This window comes from Zingiber officinale, chromosome 2B (genome assembly GCF_018446385.1).
Source record: "Zingiber officinale cultivar Zhangliang chromosome 2B, Zo_v1.1, whole genome shotgun sequence".
NCBI lineage: Eukaryota > Viridiplantae > Streptophyta > Magnoliopsida > Zingiberales > Zingiberaceae > Zingiber > Zingiber officinale.
This window is the reverse complement of record NC_055989.1, coordinates 112,354,050-112,376,718: the sequence shown is the minus strand read 5'-3', so window position 1 is coordinate 112,376,718 and position 22,669 is coordinate 112,354,050. Positions and strand designations below refer to the sequence as shown.

The window sequence follows — 22,669 nt, the reverse complement described above, 5'->3', positions numbered from 1 at the left end:
TAAAAAGAATTGTTAATTTGTTTATGAAAAAAAAATTGATGTTTCTGATGTAGAAGCATAAATTTTGATGTTAGTAGTATATCACTGTGAATGGTCTTTCATGATCTTATCTAGCTTCCTATGTGTCATAGCAAGTTAACTCAAAAAATTAAAAGAAGAAGGTGTTTGATCTTGTTCTATTCACATGTTTCACTAGTGTTTTCCTTTTTGAGAAGGTTTAAATCCTTGTTCAGAGAGAAAATATTCTGAAATAGTATTGGTGAAGAATAAAGATTTGGTTCTGCTGCCTTGATTAACCTTTTTTCTACATGGATGTTCACTCTAATCTTTATTAATCATTTCATAATCAAGCAGAATCGTCGTTTCGTTTTCTTCATCTTAATGGAGAGATTGCCATCGAGAACTTGCAGGTGATGCCAAATTTCTTCATCATGTTCCTATAGATTGCAAAGACTCTCTGGTGATTCTCATAATGTTTGACCTCACAAATCGCTCCACTCCAAACAAGTTAGTTTCCTGTCCCCTCAATTTTTCCTGTCATCAATCATCTGTTTCAATATGAGTCATTGTAATATTTTCTCCTTTTTTCGCATGTAGTGTCATTGTCCGGTATCAGAGAGCAAGAAAATGTAACAAGGTGACAATCTTCCTCCTGTCTTTCTTTTATCGATGCACTAAAACTATATGATATGGTTTTCTTTGGGATTTTAGTGATGGGACTGATGATCTTTTTGGTTCAATTTAGGAAGCAATTCCTTATGTAATAGGAACCGAGTTTGATGATTTTGCTCAACTTCCTCTTGAAATGCAATGGGCTATAGTGAATCAGGTAATTTGGCTTCACAGCCTTTGCTATAGGAAATGATTTCTTTTGTACCTTATGAGTTTTTAAGGAGTACCATGATTGCTAAGTTTTTTTTTATAATACAAAAAACAAAGGAGTACACCTTTATTAGAATATGTATATCTAGCAGTAAATAATATAAAAAAAATTATATTAACATATTTTTTGGAATTTTACTTTATTGAAATAGATAAATCTTCGATACACTTAAATAGAAGGTTTAAATAGTATGAAAAGAGTATGGAACAATTCATTAAAGGTTATTTATAGAATTCCAATTGACGGTATATGTTAGTGCAATCATGTCCTGGATGAGAAATTTTAATGATTGATAATTATTTAAGTTTAGATTAATACATTCGATCTAACTTGAGTTCTAAGTTTGCAGGATAAGAGAAGTTCAAAAAAGTCGATGATCGAATTCTTGATAAGAAGAAGTTCTTGCAGGTCGGAAGACCGTATGCAAGGCAAGAGAAGTCCAAGAAAGTTGAGGGTCAGATTCTTGACAAGAAAAAGTTTTTGCAAGTCGGAAGACTAGATCAAAAGCAAGAGGAGTCCAAGAATGTCGAGAACCGAATTTTTGGCAAAAGGTGGGAACCCGAGTAGATAATGAGATTGGATGCTAGGGTAGACGAAGACTCGAAGATGAGGAAGCTCCACGCATAAAGTCTAGGGAATAAGAGGTTCATCTGACATAAGGTAATTAATTTCGATTGGTACATTAAATGGAATATGTGCTTGAGGATTTAGAGACTGAAAAAAAATCAATTTTAGGGTTTGCCAATCGATTGGTGAAAATCACCAATCAATTGGTGAGCTAAAACTTAAAACCCTAAACCTCAAACTTTGGGTTTGCATCACCAATCGATTAGCACAATCGATTGGTATAAACCTATGATTCTGAGTTTAGCAAAATGGTGCATCAGTCGATTTGCACGAATTGCCAATCGATTGGTAATCAATTTTGAGTGCACAGTAGCTTTCCAAATCGATTAGGCATTAACCAATCAATTGGTTGGCAAGCTTTCAACAGCTTTCTTCAAAAAACATAGAAAGTTGCCAAATTGATTGGGTAATCAATTAGGCACTGGCCAATCAATTGGTGCAATTGATTGACAGGCTTTCTTCGAGCAAACAAAAAGTTGCCCAATCGATTAGTCATGATTGACAGGCTTTCTTCGAGCAAACCTAAGTTCCATCTTGTAAGAGGAAGAGAGCTTTGTGAGAGGTTGTACTCCACCGATAAGGAGTAAGATTTAACCGGAGATTACCGGGGACTAATCCACCGAAGGATCAAGGGTTCGTCCACCTCAAGGACACGCCATGGAGTAGGAGCAAGCAATCTCCGAATCACGTAAAGGAATCGTGTTAGCGTTTGTATTCTTGTTTGCTTTCATTGTTTTAGTTTTTATATTTCCGCTATGCACTAACGTCTTGTAGAGAAGCGATTGAAGTTGGGGTGGCCTAACTATTCAACCCCCCCTCCCCCTTCTAGCCAGCCACCGATCTCCTACATGGTTTACTGAAAATGTCAATCAAATTTGATTTGGACTCAACATGGTTAAGTTTAATATTTCCTCTGACAATGTGATCCCTAATGAAGTGATATTTAATTTCAATATGTTTTCTTCTTGAACGATGCAATGGATTTTTGGTTAAGTTAATTGAGCTTATGTTATCAATAAATATGTTTATATTTTTATACTCTAAGTTAAAGTCTCTTAATGTGTGCACCATCCATAATAATTGTGCTACGCATTCACCCATTGCTGTATATTCTACTTCAGTAGTAGACAAAGCAATATAGTGTTATTTTTTACTAAACCAGCTGACAAGTGATGGTCCAAGGAGTTGTCATCCATCACTTGTACTTTTTCGTCTAATTTACAATCGGCAAAATCTGAGTTAGAAAATCTCATAAGTTCAAAGTTTGTTGTCTAAAGGTACCACATTCCTACATTAATTATGCCTTTTATATATCTAAATATTCTTTTAACATTAGCTAGGTGGAATTCTTTAGCATAGGTTTGGTATCTTGCACACATACTAACAGCAAATAGAATGTCGGGTTAGCTTACAGTTAGATATAAGAGACTACCTATAACACTTCTGTAGAATTTAAGGTCAACTGGTTTTCCATTTGGATCATTATCTAATGTTATATTAGTTGTTGTTGGTATTTTTATTTCCTTAGTATTTTTCATTCCAAACCTTTTAAGTAATTCTTTTATGCATCTTTGTTGATATAAATAATTACCTTCTTTAGTTTATTTAATTGTAAACCTAAGAAAAATATTAGTTCACCCACTAGACTCATTTCAAATTCTTGTTCCATTAAGGTTATAAATTCTTGTAAAAATGTTGAGTTAGTTGATCCAAAAACTATGTCATCTACCTATACTTGGGCTAAAAAATATATGACCCAAGGTTTTTTATGAAAAGGGTTGAGTTGACTCATCCTTGATTGAATCCTTTGGATATTAGATATGTAGATAATTTTTCATACCAGACCCTAGGTGCTTGTTTTAGACCATATAGTACTTTTTTAGTTTGAATATATGATTAGGATTATCTATATTTTCAAACCTAGGTGGTTGACCTACATAAACTTCTTCCTTAATTATTTCATTCAAGAAAGTAAATTTAATATTCATTTGATAGAGTTTGAATCCTTTATGGTCTACATAACTTAATAACAATCTAATGAATTCAAGTCTAGCTAATGGGGCATAGATTTCATTATAATTAAGTCCCTCTACTTAACTAAGCCCTTCAGCTACTAACCTTGTTTTATTTCTTATAGTTTCCCCTTTTTCATTTAATTTGTTTCTAAATGCCCATTGTGTTTTTATAATTTTTTTGTTTTGGGACAAAGGTGCTAAGTCTCATACCTCATTACGTTCAAATTGAGCTAATTCTTTCTGCATGACTATAATCCAATCTGGGTCAAGAAGTGATTCTTCTACTATTTTGGGTTTAATTTTAAATATTAATACAATTTGACTTAGGTTTCTAAATACTGATATAGTTTGAACTATTAGGTCACCTAATATTTGTTAAATTAGATGGTCAGAACTAACTCTTATAATTCTTGAATCAATTTGTTCTTGTTGATTCTCTATTGGTTAATCTTGTTTATCTTCTTAATCTTCTATTTGGTTTAGATTTTCACTAGCTCCCCCTTGATCAGTGCTAGACCTAACAAAGTCTATTGGTTGATATTGAGTTTGATTTTGGTTAGATTCAAATTTATATTTGTTGTTTCCTCAATCCTTAGTATATTTTTATTATAAACTCTGTAAACTCTATTATTAAGTGAATATCCTATAAAAATTTCATTTTGAACTTTCAAGGTAAATTTTTCTAAATGTTCTCTTATATTTAATATATACTAAACATTTAAATACATTAAAATATTTAATATTTGGTATTTTATTATAATAAATTTCATAAGAGGTTTTATTATATTTTTTTATTTATTATTATTATATTTTGGACGTAGTAAACTGTATTAACAACTTCACCCTAAAAGAACTTAGGTAGTTTGTATGCATTAAGCATTGTTCTAGTGACTTCTTGTAGGATTCTATTTTTCCTTTCTACTATACTATTTTGTTGAGGTTTTTAAGGATATGAAAATTCATGATGATAACTATTTTCTTGGCAGAAATTATTAAGCCTATGATTTTTAAATTCACCATCATTATCACTCCTAATTCTTTTAATTTTTAATTTTTTTTATTTTCTGTTTGTCTACAAAAAATACTAAAAGTTTCAAAAGTCTCATCTTTATTTCTTAAGAATTTTTATTTAAGTTCATTATAATAGTTTTACAATGAAAATAATTTTGTTGCAAATTTTGTTGCAGATTCTGCAACGAATATGAAAATTTGTTGTAGAATCTTGTAATATTTTTTGGTACATTAGGATAGTTTTGCAATGAAAAAAAAAGTTTATCGTAATATTTATGGCAAAACTACAATGAATATTCAGATTCGTCGCAGATTCCACAACAAATATGATAATTCGTCACAAAATCTACGACGAATATAAAAATTTGTTGCAAAATCTAGACTGTTTTTTAATACATTACGATAGATTTGCGACGAAAATATTTTCGTCGCAAAATTTGTCTCAAAACGTAATAAAAACTATCCAAAATTATGTAAATTTTGTATTTAACTTGGTTGATATAAAAGTATCTATCAAATTCATACACATCGTATCTAACACATCATATCTAACAATAAAACTATACATAAACCAAATCACAATTTATATACATCAAATTCAAACAGCACAAAATATCTATAAAATCCAAACATTTCATACATCAAAATGCAAACATCATCAAATATCCTTACAATCCAAACACATCATACATTAAAATACAAACATCACAAAAAAATCTAATATCCATAAAATCCAAACATCATAAGAAGTTCTAAACCATCCATACATCAACAAATTTCCAAACATCACTAAATCTTCTCCATCTTCTTCTTCTAATATCCTTATTTTCCTGCATCAGAATGAAAATACAAACAATATCAATTATTAAAATAAAGAAATTACTATATATGAACACAAAAAATAATTGTTACTTACTCTGACATTTATTTTCATTGCATTTGACCAATCCTATTTTAAAAAAAAATAGCAGTATTAAAAAAAAAGAAACATTTACAATCAAATAACTAATGTTAAAAAATACTAATTATGAGATAAATAAAATTCATAAAAGAAGATCCATCGTCTCCATCTGGCCATCACCACCAATATCACCAAAACCGAAAGGAGCGGAACTTAACTGAACATATCTCATAATTAAATCTTATTGTTGGCGCATAGCTCTCATTTCTTCCTAGCTAGCTCTCATTTCTGCATCTCTAGCTCTTTTTCCTTCATCTCTTTCTAATATTATGTCCTTTAAATGTGAAACCTCTTCAGTCAAGGAATTGATCTGAGTTGTGAATCCTATTGGGGTGGAAAAGGATTTACGAAAACTCTATTATTTTTGCTTAAAGAACTCATTCCCAATATTCTTCTCCCTCTTTATCCCCTACTAGCCTCTAGCCATAAATCCAAATTATTACCGACAGATGACTCAGTTTCCTCACTAGCACATGAACTTCTTTGTGCCATCGCAAGCTCATCGTATTTGTCCTGTATTGTAATTATAAAATTTAAATAAATTTATTGTAACAATAATTTAGAAACACATATATTTTTAATTATTCCAAACTTTTATTGCTTTTACTCTAGTCCCGCTCTAAGACTTGTCCCTTTTTGTAAAGTTTTGATGAAAGTTTCTATAAATGAAGGTTCCTTCCTCATATCTTTGGTCTAAAAAACAGGATTAGAAATAATAAAATAGTCACGGATTAACCCTCTTCTGTTTGATGATTTGTAGGCCAAGTTATGTGTTCAGCAGTTGCCTTTGATGCATAAAGTTGTTGTAACCTTGGAGTTATAGGCAAATAAAACATATGACTGTATGATTTATGTCATTGTTGATTTCTTCTGGTGATCTTGTACCTAGCTTGATTACAAAATTTACAAACATCTGCATCAGCATCATCTCCCCAATATAGCATACAACCATCTCTGTAAAAATCAATTCTTTCTACTAGAAGACCTAATTCTTTCATCAATTTTTTCATATTGTAAAAATCAGGAGGCAATATATGATCACTTGGCAATGCCTCTTCAAAAGTTTGAACAAAATCATTAAAATAATCTTACGATACTTTTTGCTCTGTCTTTACATTCAAATCTTACAATGAGAGATAATTTAGTATGAATGTTACAGCCAACTCATAATGGTTCATCAACAGCATTGAACACTTCTTGAAATTTAAGATATGTTTCATCAACACCTGGTACTTCTACCTCCTCCAAAGGTTATGTATAAGTAGTAAATATTTGTTCAATTGATGGATGATAACTAGAACTTATACCACGCGTGTTGGGATTTAAATTATGACCCGTTGCATCAAAAACCATCCTCTAGTATGGATTTAATTGATTATAATAGCTCTGATCACTACTAACTGAGACTTATATGTTTCGAGAGTAAAACCAAATCTACAATGATGTTTTTCAACTTTATCAGCGAGTAAAAATTTACCATTGTGACACTTTCTACACAGACACCTTATCTTATTACCATCCTTATACTCAGCTTAACAAGAGGCAAAATTCAAAAATTGCTTCAAGACAGTGATAAACTCATCAGTTATACCTTGTCGGTCAGGCAAATTCTTGTTATACATCCAACTTCTTTCATTCTGTATTTTGTCTATTTCCAATAAATTACATTAATAAAAACAACAAGACAACACACTAATGATCAATATGTATTAAGTACACATACACACGAAAATAAATAACATGAAATTGTATACTAATACTATTATTATTAATTAAAATCAGAAGTGTAGGTGTACCAAACAGAGGTCGATAAAGAAGTTGAGTGTCTCTCAAACATGTCTAATATATACCTGTAAAAACAATATACACAATCAATTATACAGGTCAAAAAAACACAAATAAGCTCGCTATAAACAAGATTATAAGGTTGGTTCAGCTAATAAGTCTCGATCATCTTGGCCATGCCAAGGGCAGCAAGGGCTAGCCAAGGGCAGCAAGGGTCGGGCAAGGGCTAGCCAAGGGCAGCATGGGCCAGCCTTGGGCCCGTAGTCGGACAAGACCAGCCGCAGTCAGGAAGGGCCAGTCGCGGCTGGCCAAGGTCCACTGCAAGTAAACGCGGCCATCTAGGGCCAACCGTGGCCTCCCGCGGTAGGCTAGGGCCAAGCTCTGCTTCCTACAGCCGGCCAGGGCCAGGTTCTACCTCTCACGGTCGGCCAAGGCCAGGCGCTGCCTCGCGAGGCCAACCAGGGGCAAGCTCTGCCTCGCGCGACCGACCAAACCAAGTAGGGGTGAAAATGAGCCGAGCCGCTCGTGAGCCGCTCTCGAGCGGCTCTGTCAAAGCTCGACTCGAGCTCGAATTTGACCGGGCTCAAGCCGAGCTCGAGCTAGCTCGTTTAACATTCAAGTCGAGCTCGAGCTCATTTAACATTGGCTCAAGGGCTCGTCAAGCCTTGTCTAGCCTTATCAAGCCAGGTTAATTTAATATTTTAATAATTAAAATTATTATTACTTTTTAAAATAAAAATAAGTTAAGGAGGAGTTTGTGGCTAGAGCATGTCATTTGGTGTATTTGAGGTCTACGATTCCAATCCTTATTTGAGCAGGTTTTTAATTTATTTTTCCAAGTCAGGCTCGAACTCGACTTGAGCTCGACTCGAGCTCGAGCTCATAAGCTCGATTGAGCTCGAGCTCAAGTCGAACCTATGTAGTTTTCTCGAGCTCGAGTTCGAGCTCAGCTCGGTTCGATTATAGCCCTAGGGCTAGGCGCTGCCGGCCAGGGCAAGCCACTCGCTCTCGCAGGTGGCTAGCACCAGGCATGGGCTCCCGCTGCCTGCCAACACCAACCATGGGCTCCCGCGGCGGCCCAGTGCTAGCTGCCACCGGCCGAGTGTCGGTAGACTCGTCGGTGTTGGAAGAGAGGGGTGACGGCCTTACCTGGACAGAAATTGCCGCACTGAAATCTCCTCCTCACACCGTCCGAGTGTCGGTAGACTCGTTGGTGTTGGAAGAGAGGGGTGACGGCCTTACCTGGACAGAAATTGCCGCACTGAAATCTCCTCCTCACACCGTCCCCAACCAAAATTAGGGCAAAGGATGAAAGGGATCGGATCGGGCAGATTAAATATTTAGGTTTCTTTTGCGACAAAAATAAATTCATTGCCAAATTCTTCGCAGATTCTGCGACGAATTTCAAAATTGATCGCAATTGTAAATATTTTTTATATATATAAATTTAAACTTTTTGAAGTCAAATTTACAATCTGCGACAAATTTTGAAATTCGTTACAAAATCTTCGACAAATTTTGAAATTCGCAAATTTAAGATTTTTTTTATATATAAATTTAAACTTTCCGAGGGCAGTTGAGGTACCTAGAGAGCTTGGAATGAGATGAAATCAGTTCCTACGAGTTCCTATAAATCCCCTGATTTTATAAATATCTTCAATTACAAATTTTACCCAACCGGTGATTTTTTATTATGAAGGTGCCCGAAAAATATTAATCGCCTTCTTAAAATCAATGATTTCAATATATTGGGTAAAATTGATATTTAAGAACATCTATGTGATCAGTGGATTTATAGGAACGTATAAGAATGAGTTTCATTTCATTCCGAGCTCTCTGGGCACTTCAACCGATTTTGAAAAGTTTATTTTAAAAAAAAAAACTACAATCTGCGATAAATTTTGTAATTCATAGCAGAATCTGCCACAAATTTCAAAATTCGTCTTAGATTATAATTTTTTTATATAAATTTGAATGCTCCAAGACCGATTGAGGTACCTAGAGAGCTCGGAATGAGAATTCTATGGATTTCCATAAATCCCCTGATTATATAAATATCCTCAACCACTAATTTTACCCAACCAGTGATTTTTTTTACCGTGAATGTGTTCGAAAAATGTTAATCGCCTTCATAAAATCAATTATCTCAATACATTGGGTAAAATTGATATTTGAGGGCATATATACGATCAGGGGGTTTATAGGAACCCATAGGAATTTATTTCATATCATTCCGAACTCTCTAGATACCTCAACTAGCTAGCTTTGGAATGTTTACTTTTTTTTTAAAAAAAAAATACAATCTGCGACGAATTCGTCGCAAAATCTACAACGAATTTCAAAGTTCATCGCAGAATCTGTGACGAATTTCAAAGTTCGTCACAGATTTGACATTTTATATATATAAAAATTTGAAATTTCTGAGGTTGGTTGAGCTGGAAAAAATAATTTTTGCGACGAATATTAATTTCGTTGCAAAATTTGCGACAAATCCTAAATTTGTCACAAAATTTGAGATGAATGAATTTTTCGTCAGAAAATATGCAACGAATCCATTATTCATTGCAAATTTAGCGATGAATATGGTACTTCGTCGCTAATTTTCAATGACTTTTACAACGAATAATATTTTATTGCCAATTGACGATGAAAATATTTTTATTTCAAAATTTATTGCTAAACTATGACAAGTTAGTTTTTTTATTACAAAAGTTGTCACAAATTTACAATGAATATTTTTTATTGCAAATATCTATCGTTAAATTACATTTTTTTTTAGTGGTGCACATATGGCGATCAAATTTCAAGTGACTCATGATTGCTAAGATGTCGCACTTTCTAAATTTTCTTGGTCGGCCGAACGTGGGATCGGATCGTCTATCCAAAATTAAGCGAATTATAAAATTTGGATAATAATAATAATAATAATAATAATAATAAAATACATTTTCTAACTGTGAATAGGAAGGAGTTCAGGAAAACATCAGATTTTCAGGAAGAAGTTGGAAATGTTACTTATGACTGTCATGAGTAAGTAAATTGCTTCTCGCACCCTCCCTAACACACTCCCCTCCCCAGCCCCATCATAAAGCTTAATTGTATTTATGCTTATACCCTTTTATGGTTTTATTTTTTTATTTTATTGGTTTTGTTTTTACCTCCCGCGAAAAGCACCTCTCCTGGCAGAAAGGGCAAGAGTCCGGCGATCAAGATCGATCTGGGAACCACCTACTCGTGCTTAGGAGTGTGGCACCACTCCTTCCTACGTCGCTTTCACCGACACCGAGTCGCTCATCGGCGATGCCGCCTAGAACCAAGTCGCCATGAACCCTACCAACACGGTTTTTGGTAAGTGGAAAGATTCCCCTCGATCTTGTTCTGGCGATTTTTTTCGCTCTCAATTTTGCATGAACGTAGTGCTTTGATCCTCGAATTTGAACAGTTTTCAAGATATGAATTTCTTTCGTTTTGGTTTTCCCCGACTGCTACTTGCTGAATCAGAACAAATTTTTATTCAAATATTAGCTTTTGGAATCGGATGCATTTTGTTCTTCAGATACACTTCTGATCTCTCCGTCTTCAGAATTGTTGTTCTCTTCAATGTGTTTAGTTTAGTACAAAATTTTATTCTGTGGTCCTTGGATTTGTATTGTCGATCTGTATTGGCTTGTAAGTGATTGAAAACATGACATTCTGATTCAAATTTTGTATCCTCAGATGCTAAACATTTGATCGGGAGGCTTTACAACGATCCTTCCAAGTGACACCAAGCTATAGTCATTCAAAGTGACAAGCCCATGATCGCCGTCCAGTACAAGGGCGAGGAGAAGCAGTGTGTCACCAAGGAGATCTCCTCCATGGTGCTCACCAAGATGAAGGAGATTGTGGAAGCTTATCTCGGAACCACAGTCAAGAACACCGTCGTCACCATCCCTGCCTATTTCAACAGCAGCAGTCAATCAAGGATGTCGGAGTTATTGCTGACCTCAACGTGATGCGAAACCCATGGCTGCGGCCATCGCCTATGGCCTCTAAAAGAAGAGGAGCGCTCCGGCGAGAAGAACGTGCTGATCTTTGATCTAGAGGTAGAACCTTTGATGTCTCACTTCTCACCATCGAAGAGGGCATCTTCGAGGTGAAGGCGACCATCGGCAACACGCACCTCTGCGATGAGGACTTCGACAACAGGATGGTGAATGGAGGAAGCATACAAAGGAAGTGAAATGTAAAAGGTATAAGTGTAACCTTTGTGGTAGGGCCGTAGGAGGGTGCGAAACTGATAATTTAACAATTGGATGGATATAATGTTAAGATCATTTATCCAAGTAAGCACCAAGTTAAGCATAGCTGGTCCCTCCTTTTAAACAAAACGGAAACTCCTTTGCAGCTCCATTACTCACTACGACGCTACAATAATTCTCAAGTACCCATAATTTAAGTCCGATCCTAACTATGACACAATGCAGGATGATTTTTTCTGATGGGATAAAAAATCTGAAACGTTAATTACTAGACGATGAGATACTTGCGCTTCCAGATTTATGACCAGTAAAAAATCTCCGTATCATCTCCGAAATTAATCATACCATCCTTCTCTTTGGAAGGATTCTGATGACCTTGAGCTTCACCAGGTATTATAAAATCTTTTCTCGGTATATTTTGCAATTTTGATAAACTTTTTCTTTGCTCATTTGTGCTTTTCTTCTAACAGTATCAGATATGGATAAAAAAATATTATAACACGAAACCTTATCCCACAAGTAGAGCAGAAAAATAACCAAATTAATATTCCATTCAAGTTGACTGAAGAAACCGGCTCCATAATGGCAAATGATCACCAACTTATTATCCTAATTCTCTTTTTCTTCTCATTAACAGCGTATTTAATTTTAATTAAAAGTAGTTAATTTCATATTTAAGGTTACATATAATATTAGAAGTAGATTTTATATAAGTAGTACCATAAATCATTTTCACTAGGAGCAATGCAATTCTACCCCTGAATCTTCTATACATTAAGCCAAGTTGAAGAAAACTAAAGCAACCAGAATTCACATAGTTGATATGGGACATGAAGTTGGCTAACCAATTTATACCAATGATGCATCTTAAACAGAACAATTGAAAAAATTATAAAATAAATCAGATCCGATGATCAGACAAGAACTCTTATTTTTTTAAAAAAAATCAGGAGTCTATGCAACAAATTATTCAAATATACTTCAAAACTCTAAAGCTAATTACCCGTGCAAGAACCTAGAACAGAGCATATTTAAGATTTAACAATGCCAGCAACAGAAACAATTTCAGAAAATGGCACAATAAAATTAGAAGAGAGCATGAATATTTCCATTGATAAGAGTTATGGTTCTACAAGAAGTGATCTAGCTTGTGAGGTAACGCAGATAATTCAACTTAGACAAAGAATATATTTATTTTCACTAGCTTACAATTCTTATCGGTGGATCTTCACATCGATGAATGAAGTTCGCCATTGTAGAGCAGCGAATTCCAAGCAGGATTTCGTGGTAGATATGTCTCCTGCCAAGGGAGACAAAACAAATGAGTATCTCATTCTCAAAGCAATAAAGGAATATCACAGTCCTTTCTTCCTTCAGGTTATCAACCAACAATTTTTCACTACTTTAACAACTTATTTGGAATCATAATATGTTAAAAAAAATAATTAAAATCTACCAACAATGTTTTCACTATTTTGACAACTTATTTAAAATCTACCACTTGTGACTGACTATCCGGAAAAACTAGGTTAAAGATTTTTCTAGCTTGAAGCATTCGTTTACGAACAAAGCAATTGGGGGAAAAACAAAATCCCTTTTGGGATCACCAAACAGAAAGGTAAAAATTGGATCCCGAAGCCTGAAGTGATGAGAAAATTACAGAGATGTAGGAGCAAGTGGGGACGACGAGCATGGAGTGGCGCTGGGCGTGGGCGAAAGCGGCGTCGCAGAGGCGGGCGGCGAGGCCCAAACCCCTCTTGCTCCTCGGCACGTACGTGTGCACCATGTCCATCGCCACCGCCGGTAGCTTCTTTGCCTTCTCCTGCTCGCCGTCCTCGCCGGGTGCGGCGAGGAGGATGAGGATGTCGTTGATCTGGTACTGGAGGAACGCCTCTTTGTCCTCCGTCTCGAACCTCTGCGCCTTCTCGTCCCACACGATTTCCGGTGGCCGATTCGCCTCCATCCTCCCTAATCCCCGATCCCGATCTGATCTCTTACAGACTACGTTATAGAGTTGTTCTGTAAAATTTGGAAAGAATCGGAGTAAAGAGAAAATTTCCCTTTTAAAATTAATATATTATTTATTACTTAATTTTTCAGGCATTAGGCAATAAAAAGAGAAAATTATTACTTAATATCTAAGATAGAATACCAAACTTGGGATGATTTTTTTTTTTAATGGACGATTGAGCTTCTCAATTTATTTCAAAATTAATCGATGTACTGATTATTTGGTGTTAATTATAAAAAAAATGACTTAATCATATTCTTAATTAAGAATAAAATTAGAAAGAAATTTCTTACATTTCTTCTTAATCATGAATTATCGACGCTTTTTTAATATTTAATTTTAAAAATTATTTTTGAATTACAAAACTAATTGATAAAAGACTTTTAAAAGAAAATATATACCACTAAAATAGATATTTAATAACAAAAAAATTAAGGAATTAGAATAATATTATTAAAATTATTATTTTTTTATTAATATTGTTAAAATATTTAATATTAAAACTATTTTATTTTTAAAATAAAAATACTTAGTAGTGGGGTATATACTAGGCCAAGTATGACACATCTTGCTAAGTCAGAGGCAAAGGATGTTAAATTCTTAAATTCTTCTCTGCCCTTTAAAGAGAGGCAAAATTTATTTATTTTTAATCTAGATATCTCATTTTAACAACAGATTAATTTTGAAGACGATGAGTCCAAATTATAGATCGAATAGAATTAATTTTTATTTTTATTTTTTTTAAAAATGACTATTTTAATTTATTCTATTTGATGTCAATTTAAAATTTGATTAAATTAATTAAATCATACTGATTTAACATATTAATTGATTGATACATTAGAATCAATTAATTACTTGTCCAAATTTATTATAAAAATAATAATTTAAAATTTTATGAATATAATCAAGTCACGGTTAGTTAAAATAATTCTACTATTAAACTAATAAATTTAGTAATTGAATGACATAATTGATTGATGTTCATAAATGAACACAATAAATTAAAAGTCGATTAGTACAACTGACTATTGATGAAAAAATAATCAATTGTGAATAATTTGATTAATTCAACCGAGTTTATATTGATTCACTTTTAATGATAAACTTTAATCAATTCAATTTGTTTCAAAAAAAAATTATTAATTTAATTTAGATTAATTCAAGGTAGTCTATTTAATTTTGACTAAATGATCAACCTTACTTGCACATGTGTGATTTGACCGTCGGTGTCTCAACATTCGATGACTTAGAGTCGACACTCAAATTATTGGCACTCACATTCGACAATCAAAGTCAACACTTGGCAACACATTCGGAAGAAAATAATCAGTCATACAAGATAGTACAATTTTGATCAACAAACTCAATAAAAAAAAATTGAAACCACTTAGTTTGTAATTCCAAAACAAAATCTATTTTTGATGATTATTTTGAATTAAAATTTAGTTATGCAAATTATGTGCCACTAATTCTACAAAAAGTGTATCTTCAATCATGATCTGCATCATTTATTCATCTTAAGAAAGGAAGTGATGGCAACTCAAAATAGGGAATACCTATTGATTTTTTCTTCAAAAAAAAAAAATAGGATTCATATTTGATGTAGCCCGAGGAACCTAGTTGGGTCATCGCCCTAGGGCTTACATGGTAGTCTACATGGACCTTTCACCTCTAAGGGCTTCTGTAACGCACGTTAAAATGAAGCATTAATACCAACATGTCATCCCTTTATTGTCACTATAGCATTAACGCGTTCAGTTCTTTGAACACGTTAATACTTACAGATTTAAAAAAAATAATAATAAACAACATTAACAAGTTCAAGTATTAAAGGCATTGTGGATGCCCTAAGACTATATAAGATCCCTTGAGGGCAACTCTTTTCGTTTTCCTCTAACTCTTTTGCTCTCTCACGCATGCACACAAGCTTCACATTTCAGCCCATTGATGACTACACTTGAAGGAGTCATGCTGGTAATATCGGCCATCGACTAAAGAGCTTTGATTTACAAGACACCAAAAGCGGACACACCAAAGAACCCACCCCATCACAGTTCCAGAGCAAGAAGAAAAAGAGCAGCCCAAGCAGAGAAAGAAGGGCACCGTCAGTATCCATGTAAATAAAATTTGGATCGAAATACACCAAAAAAGCACAAAAATTTCAAGCTAATCCATGTTCTTCAGAACACACCCATCAATTGCAAAGGAAAATGATACTAAATCAGGTGCGGAAGAAACAGATCACACCAAGAGAGAGCAGGAAACGGAGCATTGATTGTACAAGAAAGGGGAACCCTATTTCAAATCCTAAACTTTTAACAAGCTGACTAAGCGCAAGCCTCTCGCCTCGTTGCCATGGCGAAGAGGGCCTCGAGATCCGGCGGGTCGAAGTAGCTGTTCCTCGGCGGAACCCTACGCGTTCCGACGAGCGGAGGGGCGTGGCGCTTCTTCCTTGGAGGCGGAGGGCATCGGAGGGCCGCCGGGATGCGACACTCCCATCGCTTGGGCGTCTCCCAGCCGCCGCCGCTCGGCTCCTTCTCCTCCGCCACCTCCCGGCTCTCCATGCGAGTTTTCAAATCTGGGGCAGGAGGGAAGGGGAAAAGATGGGAGGGACAGGGAACGGACGGCGGGTGATGGAGTTTTAAAACCCCCATTTTGCGTGGTCGTCCCTGATGGCGGGAACCGCGGCGAAGAGCGGGAAAAGTTAAAATGGCAATTTTTACTGCGTGTACTGTAGACAATTTTTTTTTTTTCCACTAATGGTCTATTTTAGTCAACTTTGCTGACGTAAGAATGAGGTAATTTAGTAGTCAGCCACTAACTTGTAGGGCTAATTGAATTTTCAAAAAAAAAAATATTTAAATTATTTTAAATTTTTATATAACTTCCATTTGCATTATCTACTTATATATTTGACTAATGTTATGTCATTATCAAATTTTATCCGTATTGATTATATTTCACATCACATTATATTATTAAATAATATCATTAATTATTTACAATTTAATAAAGCATGCACCTAAATTTCGAAAATCAATCCATTAATAAAGGAACAGTACAATTTTTGACATAGCTAAAACTTGTTTAATCTTATTCTTAACTCTCTAGGATATTTATAAACATTAAAGGGAGTTTATTAATATAAGCTAAGAAAAGAAGCGTTGAAGAAGTAAAGACCTTAGATTTAGTAGAGCTAAAAAGTTCAAAGTTAAATCCTAGACCTTATAAACGCCAAATTGAATAATATTTCTAATGATTAAAATTTTTATGAGAAATATTAGAGAAATAATTAACAAAGAAAATTATTAGTTTAATAAATAAAAAGCATTCCTTATTTTAAGGGAAGTATACTTTAATGCACTCGTTAATGTGAATAGATCTAAGGGAAGTATACTTTAATGCACTCGTTATTTTAAGGGAAGCATTCCTTATTTTAAGGGAAGTATATTTTTAGGGTGCGTTTGATTCAAGTTATCATGTATAATCTTGGTTATGTGATTACCAAGTAATCACATAACCAAGGTTATGGGGCATAAAACATAACCAAATGTTGTTTGGTTCAACTTAGGTCATGCAATAAAAACTTATTTGTTTGAAGGTTTTAATGAATAACCTAGTATAATATTTTACTATATTACCCTTAGTTACAAAACCAACCATTTATTATTATTATTATTATTTAAATTTTATGTGTTTTTTACTTTTGTCTTTTTCACTTTATTTCTATGTTTTATTATTATTATTATTTATTTTCAATTTTTAATTTTTTTAATTTTTTTTAATTTTTTTACTTTTTAATTTTTTTACGTTTTTACTTTTTTTTTTATTGTTTTACTTTAGTTACAAAATTAACTATGCATGTATATAGATAAATAATAAATAATAAATAATAAATAGTAATCAGCTATCATCTTCTTACACACATGTATATAAATAACACAATTTTCAACATTACGCATCACACCATTTGGTCTCAAAGGCTCCGCAAATGTCACACCATCTAGATACAGTTTGAAATTTTTGTGAGGTAAATTAAAATCCAAAATGCATTTCATGTCACAACATTGACACGGTGATGATGATATTGTCCACAAGTTTTAGCACAGTGAGTCCTTCAGCTGAGATGGTACCTCCTCTCCACAAGTGTCTGCACGCTCACTGCATCTGAAACTAGGGGCAGTTGCTACAGTTGTTTTGCCTCTCAAAGTTCTTACAGATGGTGTAGCTCTATGATATAAGTTCAGGAGCAATTAATAAATAGACAGTATAAATAGAGTAGAAGATATATGATATAAGGATACAAAGCAAAAGAGTGAGACTCTTCTTCATCTGCTTGCGTTGCATTATGAAGTTGCAAAGGCTTCTTGGATGTGAGAAGTGAGTTTCTCTGCAATACCAACAGGATTAAATTCACAATTGATCATTCTTTAGATTTCCCAAATACATTTCCAGAAGAATTTGAAATACTTTCAAGAATAGAATAAGCCATATAAATTTGGATTCAAAACTTGTGATCTTCTTGATCTGTTGATAGGATGCATGCATCGAGAATGAACTGCTTAATAGAGAGCGTGCATAGGAATGCTCTAATTTTTATCACAAGTTGATAGTTTGAAGTAAAATAAAAAGTCATCCTTAAAATATTTAGATGTCATTACAGGGACACAATAAGAAATAACATCATGGACGATTAAGTAATTTTTATACCAATGGATAAGTCACCTGAGGCTTGTTTGTGATATTTCTCGACTGGAGATACTCTACAGTTGCGTGTTTGCCTGCATTCACAGTTATAGCACACTTTTCAGTTGCAAGAGTGCAGCTGACTTTTTTTGATTTAATGACTTGTGAATAATATGCTTATTTTCCGCTGCAGTATGTAATTGATCTATTCATAGAATATACAGCATACGAGGGCATGACAAATAATATAAAAATATTTTAAAAAATATTAGTAAAGCGACTAATTGTCCACTATCAAATATTCCATGTAATAAAATCAAGATCAAATGACAACATTTTTTGCTCAAAGAATTTAGAAATAACATTGAGCCGCTTAAAGTTCAATCCAATAACATCCAAGTTCAATCCAAAAAAAAAAAAGATTCATCCAGGTTAAATCAAAACAAAAAGATAGATCCAAATTCAATCCAAAGTATATCAAATCCAAGTTCAATCCAAAGTATATCAAAACATAAGTAGCAAAAACCAAATAGAGTCATTGCAACCTATAATATAAAAAGGACAATGAACCAAATAGAAAATCAACAAGGTGGAAATCCTAATAACTGATAAGCGAAAGATAAATACAAACATAGTTTTCACCTTAGAAGTATCATGAGGTCAGACACATAGATATAAAGTAATTGGGAAATGAGCACATATTTCTCATCCCAATAGTTATCACTAATTCCACAGTTCGAATTAGAAAAGGACTAAAGCAGACAAAATGAAGCCTCCTTAAACTAATTTGACATCATATTCACCTTAGAAGTGGAACCTTTCAAAGAATTTAAATTTTTCAAAAGATTTTATGTTTTATTCAAAGAAAGCAAGGAAATCATAAATTTGCTTGCATGGACTCAAAGTATTACCTTACAAAAGATTTACGGTGCAATTGTATTATGCTGCAGATTTGCAGACTTGACATTTAAACCATTTCTTTTTAGCATATCTCAGCCAAGGAAAGTTGAACGCTAATTGTTAAAGTACTATTAGACACTCTGCTAAGCCTTCAAATACCATTCTAAACTTGTACCAGATCACCCGACACAAACACCAAACTGTTTACCACTATTGTTTCTATTGTTCATGTGTAAAAATCTCAGAAACAATCACGTCGGGTGTAAATTCATACCTGTAATTCTTGAATCCAAGTCTGAACATATGATGTGATAAGATGAACATGCAAAATTTTAGTAAGCATCTGTGCTATCACTCTCACTAAACTAACTATAATTTGCAAGTTCCTATCAAATGGTCAGAGTAACAACCATTGGACACAAATACAAACATAGTTTATTCATTCTTTGATTTTGAAGAGAAAAAGGTTAGCTAATAAAAATCTGATTGTGAGGAAGATCTCAAGATTAGCTAATAACTTGAAAACAGTTCGCCAAAAAACGACACAATTAAATGCAAACAGAATTAGGGAAACTGGAATTTTTTTATCTCTTTAAAAATACCTTCTTTTTTTTTACCCGAAGCAAGATCCTCTTGAGGTTGGACTCCAACCGAGGTGGAGAAGCTTGCTGTCGCCACAGATTTGAAGAAGACGAAGCAGGAGAAGTTTGTCGCCGTCGATGAAGAAGGCGAAGCAGGAGACGTTTGTCGCCGTCGATGAAGAAGGCGAAGCGGGAGAAGTCTGTGGACTGTGGTTGCTGCCGGTTTGAAGAAGACGAAGAGGGAGAAGACTGTCGTCGTTGGTTCGAAGAAGACGAAGAGGGAGAAGCCAAGATCTCTGTCGCAGCCGCCGCCGCCGCCGCTGCGGGTTCAAGTAGGATTTGTTGCCGCTGCTTTAGGGTTTGCGAAAAGAAAAGTGTACGATAGGCGAAAAGAAAAAGGTTTGCTAAACAGCGTTCGCACGAAGGTTATATTTGAGAAAAATATTTACTTAACCCCGGAATCGTCCAAAACCTTACGATTTGGAGGTTTTCTGATTCCGGGATATAACCTCATTTTGCTGACGTGGCGAGAATCAAATATAACTTGGGAATCCCTCATGACCCTGAACCAAACACGGTTAAATAATATAACCTTGATTGGATAACCAAGGGCATGAAGAATAACCCTGAACCAAACATGCCCTTAGAGGAATCTTAAATGCACTCGGCTTTACTTCTTTTTATATCTATAACATGACTCTAGGAATCCGTTAATGTGACGATTCTATATTTTTTAAATATACTCGGCTGATCTATGACCTATAGGTTGCTACTCGGAAAACCTATAGGTTCCACTGTACAAAAATTTTGTACAAAGGTCTGAACCTTTTCCTAGCTACCATGTGTTCTTTTAAATTAAATTTTGGATCGTCTGCGGAACTTAACACGTTTGATCCAAAACTTAATCTATTTGTTCTTTTAGGTTTTGACTTGGATCTCCTGCGGAACTTAACACGTTCGACCCAAGTCTCCTTAAGTTATTAATTCCATTAAATATTAATTTCCATAATTGGTTCCCAGTACTGACGTGGCGAGGCACATGGCCTTCTTGGATATGGGAGCAACCACCACCGACTAGACAAAACCTTTTATAGAAATCTAATATTTAATTTCCTAAAATAACTTTAGGTTAACCGAAGAGAACAATCAAATCACAAGGAAAAGAAAAAAACAAAAGAACACATCATCGAAAAACATATTCAAAATTCAAGAACGTATGCCTCTTGTATTTGGTATTATTTCCATAAATAACTAGTATGATGCGGAAAGAAAAATTACTAGTTATACCTTGTAGAAAAACCTCTTGATCTTCTATCGTATTCCTCTTCTAACCTCGGACGTTGTGTGGGCAACGATCTTCCGAGATGAGAAATCACCAACCACCTTCTTCTCCTCCTAGCTAGGTTCGGCCACAAAGAAAGAAGCTTCACCAAGGAAGAAAATCAAAACACTAACCAAGCTCCAAGAGATGCTAGCTTCCTCTCCTTCTTCTTCTTCTTCTCCAAGTAGTATCCGGCCACCACAAGAGCTCCAAGCCTTTGAGAGAGGTTCGGCCACCACAAGAGGAAGAGAGGGAGATGATGATGATGGCCGGCCACACCAAGGAACAAAAGAGGGAGAGAAAATAATAGAGGTTGTGTCTCATGAAGGCACCCCTACCCCTTCTTTTATATTCCTTGGCCTAGGCAAATTAGGAAATTTAATTATAATAAAATTTCCTTGACATGATTTAATTGAGAAAAATAAAACAAAATTTCCCCAATTGAATTCAATGGCCGGCCACATCAATGAAGGAAAAAATTAGACAAGTTTTAATCAACAATTAAAACTTCCTAATTTGTTTCCGGAAATTTTAAAAAATAAAATTTCTCTTTAAAATCTCTTCATGGTTGATAAAAGGAAATTTCTATAATTTTAATTTTATCAACATGTGGATAATTTTAAAGAGAAAATAAAATATCTCACCAATCTACAAATAAGGAAAGAGATCTAATCTCTTTCTTTAATCTTTTGTAGATCTTTTAAGAGAGATATTTTAATTTTAATTCTCTTTAATAAATTATTTCTTCCACATAATAAAAATTAAAATTAAAATCCCTTTTTAATTTAATTTGGCCGGCCCCCACTAGCTTGGGTTCAAGCTAGGGCCGACCCTAGCTTGATTCCCAAGCTAGCTTGGCCGGCCCCATTAGTGGGGTGGGTATAGAAGGTGGGTATAGGTGGGTATAGTACTCTATAAATAAGAGGCTACGATAGGGACCGAGAGGAGGAATTGGTTTTGGTCTCCCGATAAAATTAAGCATCCCGTGTTCGCCCCGAACACACAACTTAATTTTATCAATAATAATTCATTCCACTAGAGAACTATTATTGAAATACCGCACCAATCCCAAATTACATTTTTTGGGCTCCTTCTTATTATGAGTGTGTTAGTCTCCCTGTGTTTAAGATTTCGAATGTCCACTAATTAAGTGAGTTACTGACAACTCATTTAATTAATATCTAAATCCAAGAGTAGTACCACTCAACCTTATCATCATGTCGGACTAAATCCACCTGCAGGGTTTAACATGACAATCCTTATGAGCTCCTCTTGGGGACATTATCAACCTAGTATCTCTAGGACACAGTTTCCTTCTATAATCAACAACACACACTATAAGTAATATCATTTCTCAACTTATCGGGCTTATTGATTCATCGAACTAAATCTCACCCATTGATAAATTAAAGAAATAAATATCAAATATATATGCTTGTTATTATATTAGGATTAAGAGTGCACACTTCCATAATAACCGAGTTCTTTGTTCCTTTATAAAGTCAGTATAAAAGAAACGACCTCTAATGGTCCTACTCAATACACTCTGAGTGTACTAGTGTAATTATATAGTCAAGATAAACTAATACCTAATTACACTACGACCTTCTAATGGTTTGTTCCTTTCCATTTTGGTCGTGAGCT

At 34.3% G+C, this 22,669-nt stretch overlaps 2 protein-coding genes and 1 long non-coding RNA gene across 3 annotated transcripts; all 3 read right to left on the bottom strand.

The window, feature by feature from the left end:
• Positions 1-12,609: 12,609 nt before the first annotated feature.
• Positions 12,610-13,544, bottom strand: LOC122046830 (acetyltransferase At1g77540-like). Its single transcript, XM_042607732.1, has 2 exons — positions 13,184-13,544; positions 12,610-12,823 (listed from the first exon to the last, which is right to left on the bottom strand). Exons 1-2 carry the CDS (start codon positions 13,484-13,486, stop codon positions 12,752-12,754), a joined length of 375 nt encoding a protein of 124 aa, XP_042463666.1. The 5' UTR covers positions 13,487-13,544; the 3' UTR covers positions 12,610-12,751.
• A 2,099-nt stretch (positions 13,545-15,643) lies between these two features.
• On the bottom strand, positions 15,644-16,119 carry LOC122049433 (cyclin-dependent protein kinase inhibitor SMR4-like). The gene has a single exon (XM_042610815.1). The coding sequence runs from the start codon at positions 16,099-16,101 to the stop codon at positions 15,865-15,867; it is 237 nt and encodes a 78-aa protein (XP_042466749.1). The 5' UTR covers positions 16,102-16,119; the 3' UTR covers positions 15,644-15,864.
• A 1,388-nt stretch (positions 16,120-17,507) lies between these two features.
• LOC122049432 lies at positions 17,508-20,073 on the bottom strand. The gene is made up of 4 exons (XR_006130954.1): positions 19,726-20,073; positions 18,263-18,318; positions 17,842-17,927; positions 17,508-17,767 (listed from the first exon to the last, which is right to left on the bottom strand). It is a non-coding gene; the product is annotated as an uncharacterized LOC122049432 (long non-coding RNA).
• Positions 20,074-22,669: the final 2,596 nt, after the last annotated feature.

Excerpts from the sequence above, each read along its gene's own strand:
- LOC122049433 (XM_042610815.1), bottom strand. The coding sequence starts at position 16,101 with ATGGAGAGCCGGGAGGTGGCGGAGGAGAAGGAGCCGAGCGGCGGCGGC.
- LOC122046830 (XM_042607732.1), bottom strand. The coding sequence starts at position 13,486 with ATGGAGGCGAATCGGCCACCGGAAATCGTGTGGGACGAGAAGGCGCAG. Across the intron at positions 12,824-13,183 it reads CCACTTGCTCCTACATCTCT|GAGACATATCTACCACGAAA; the intron begins GTAATTTTCTCA and ends CTCCCTTGGCAG.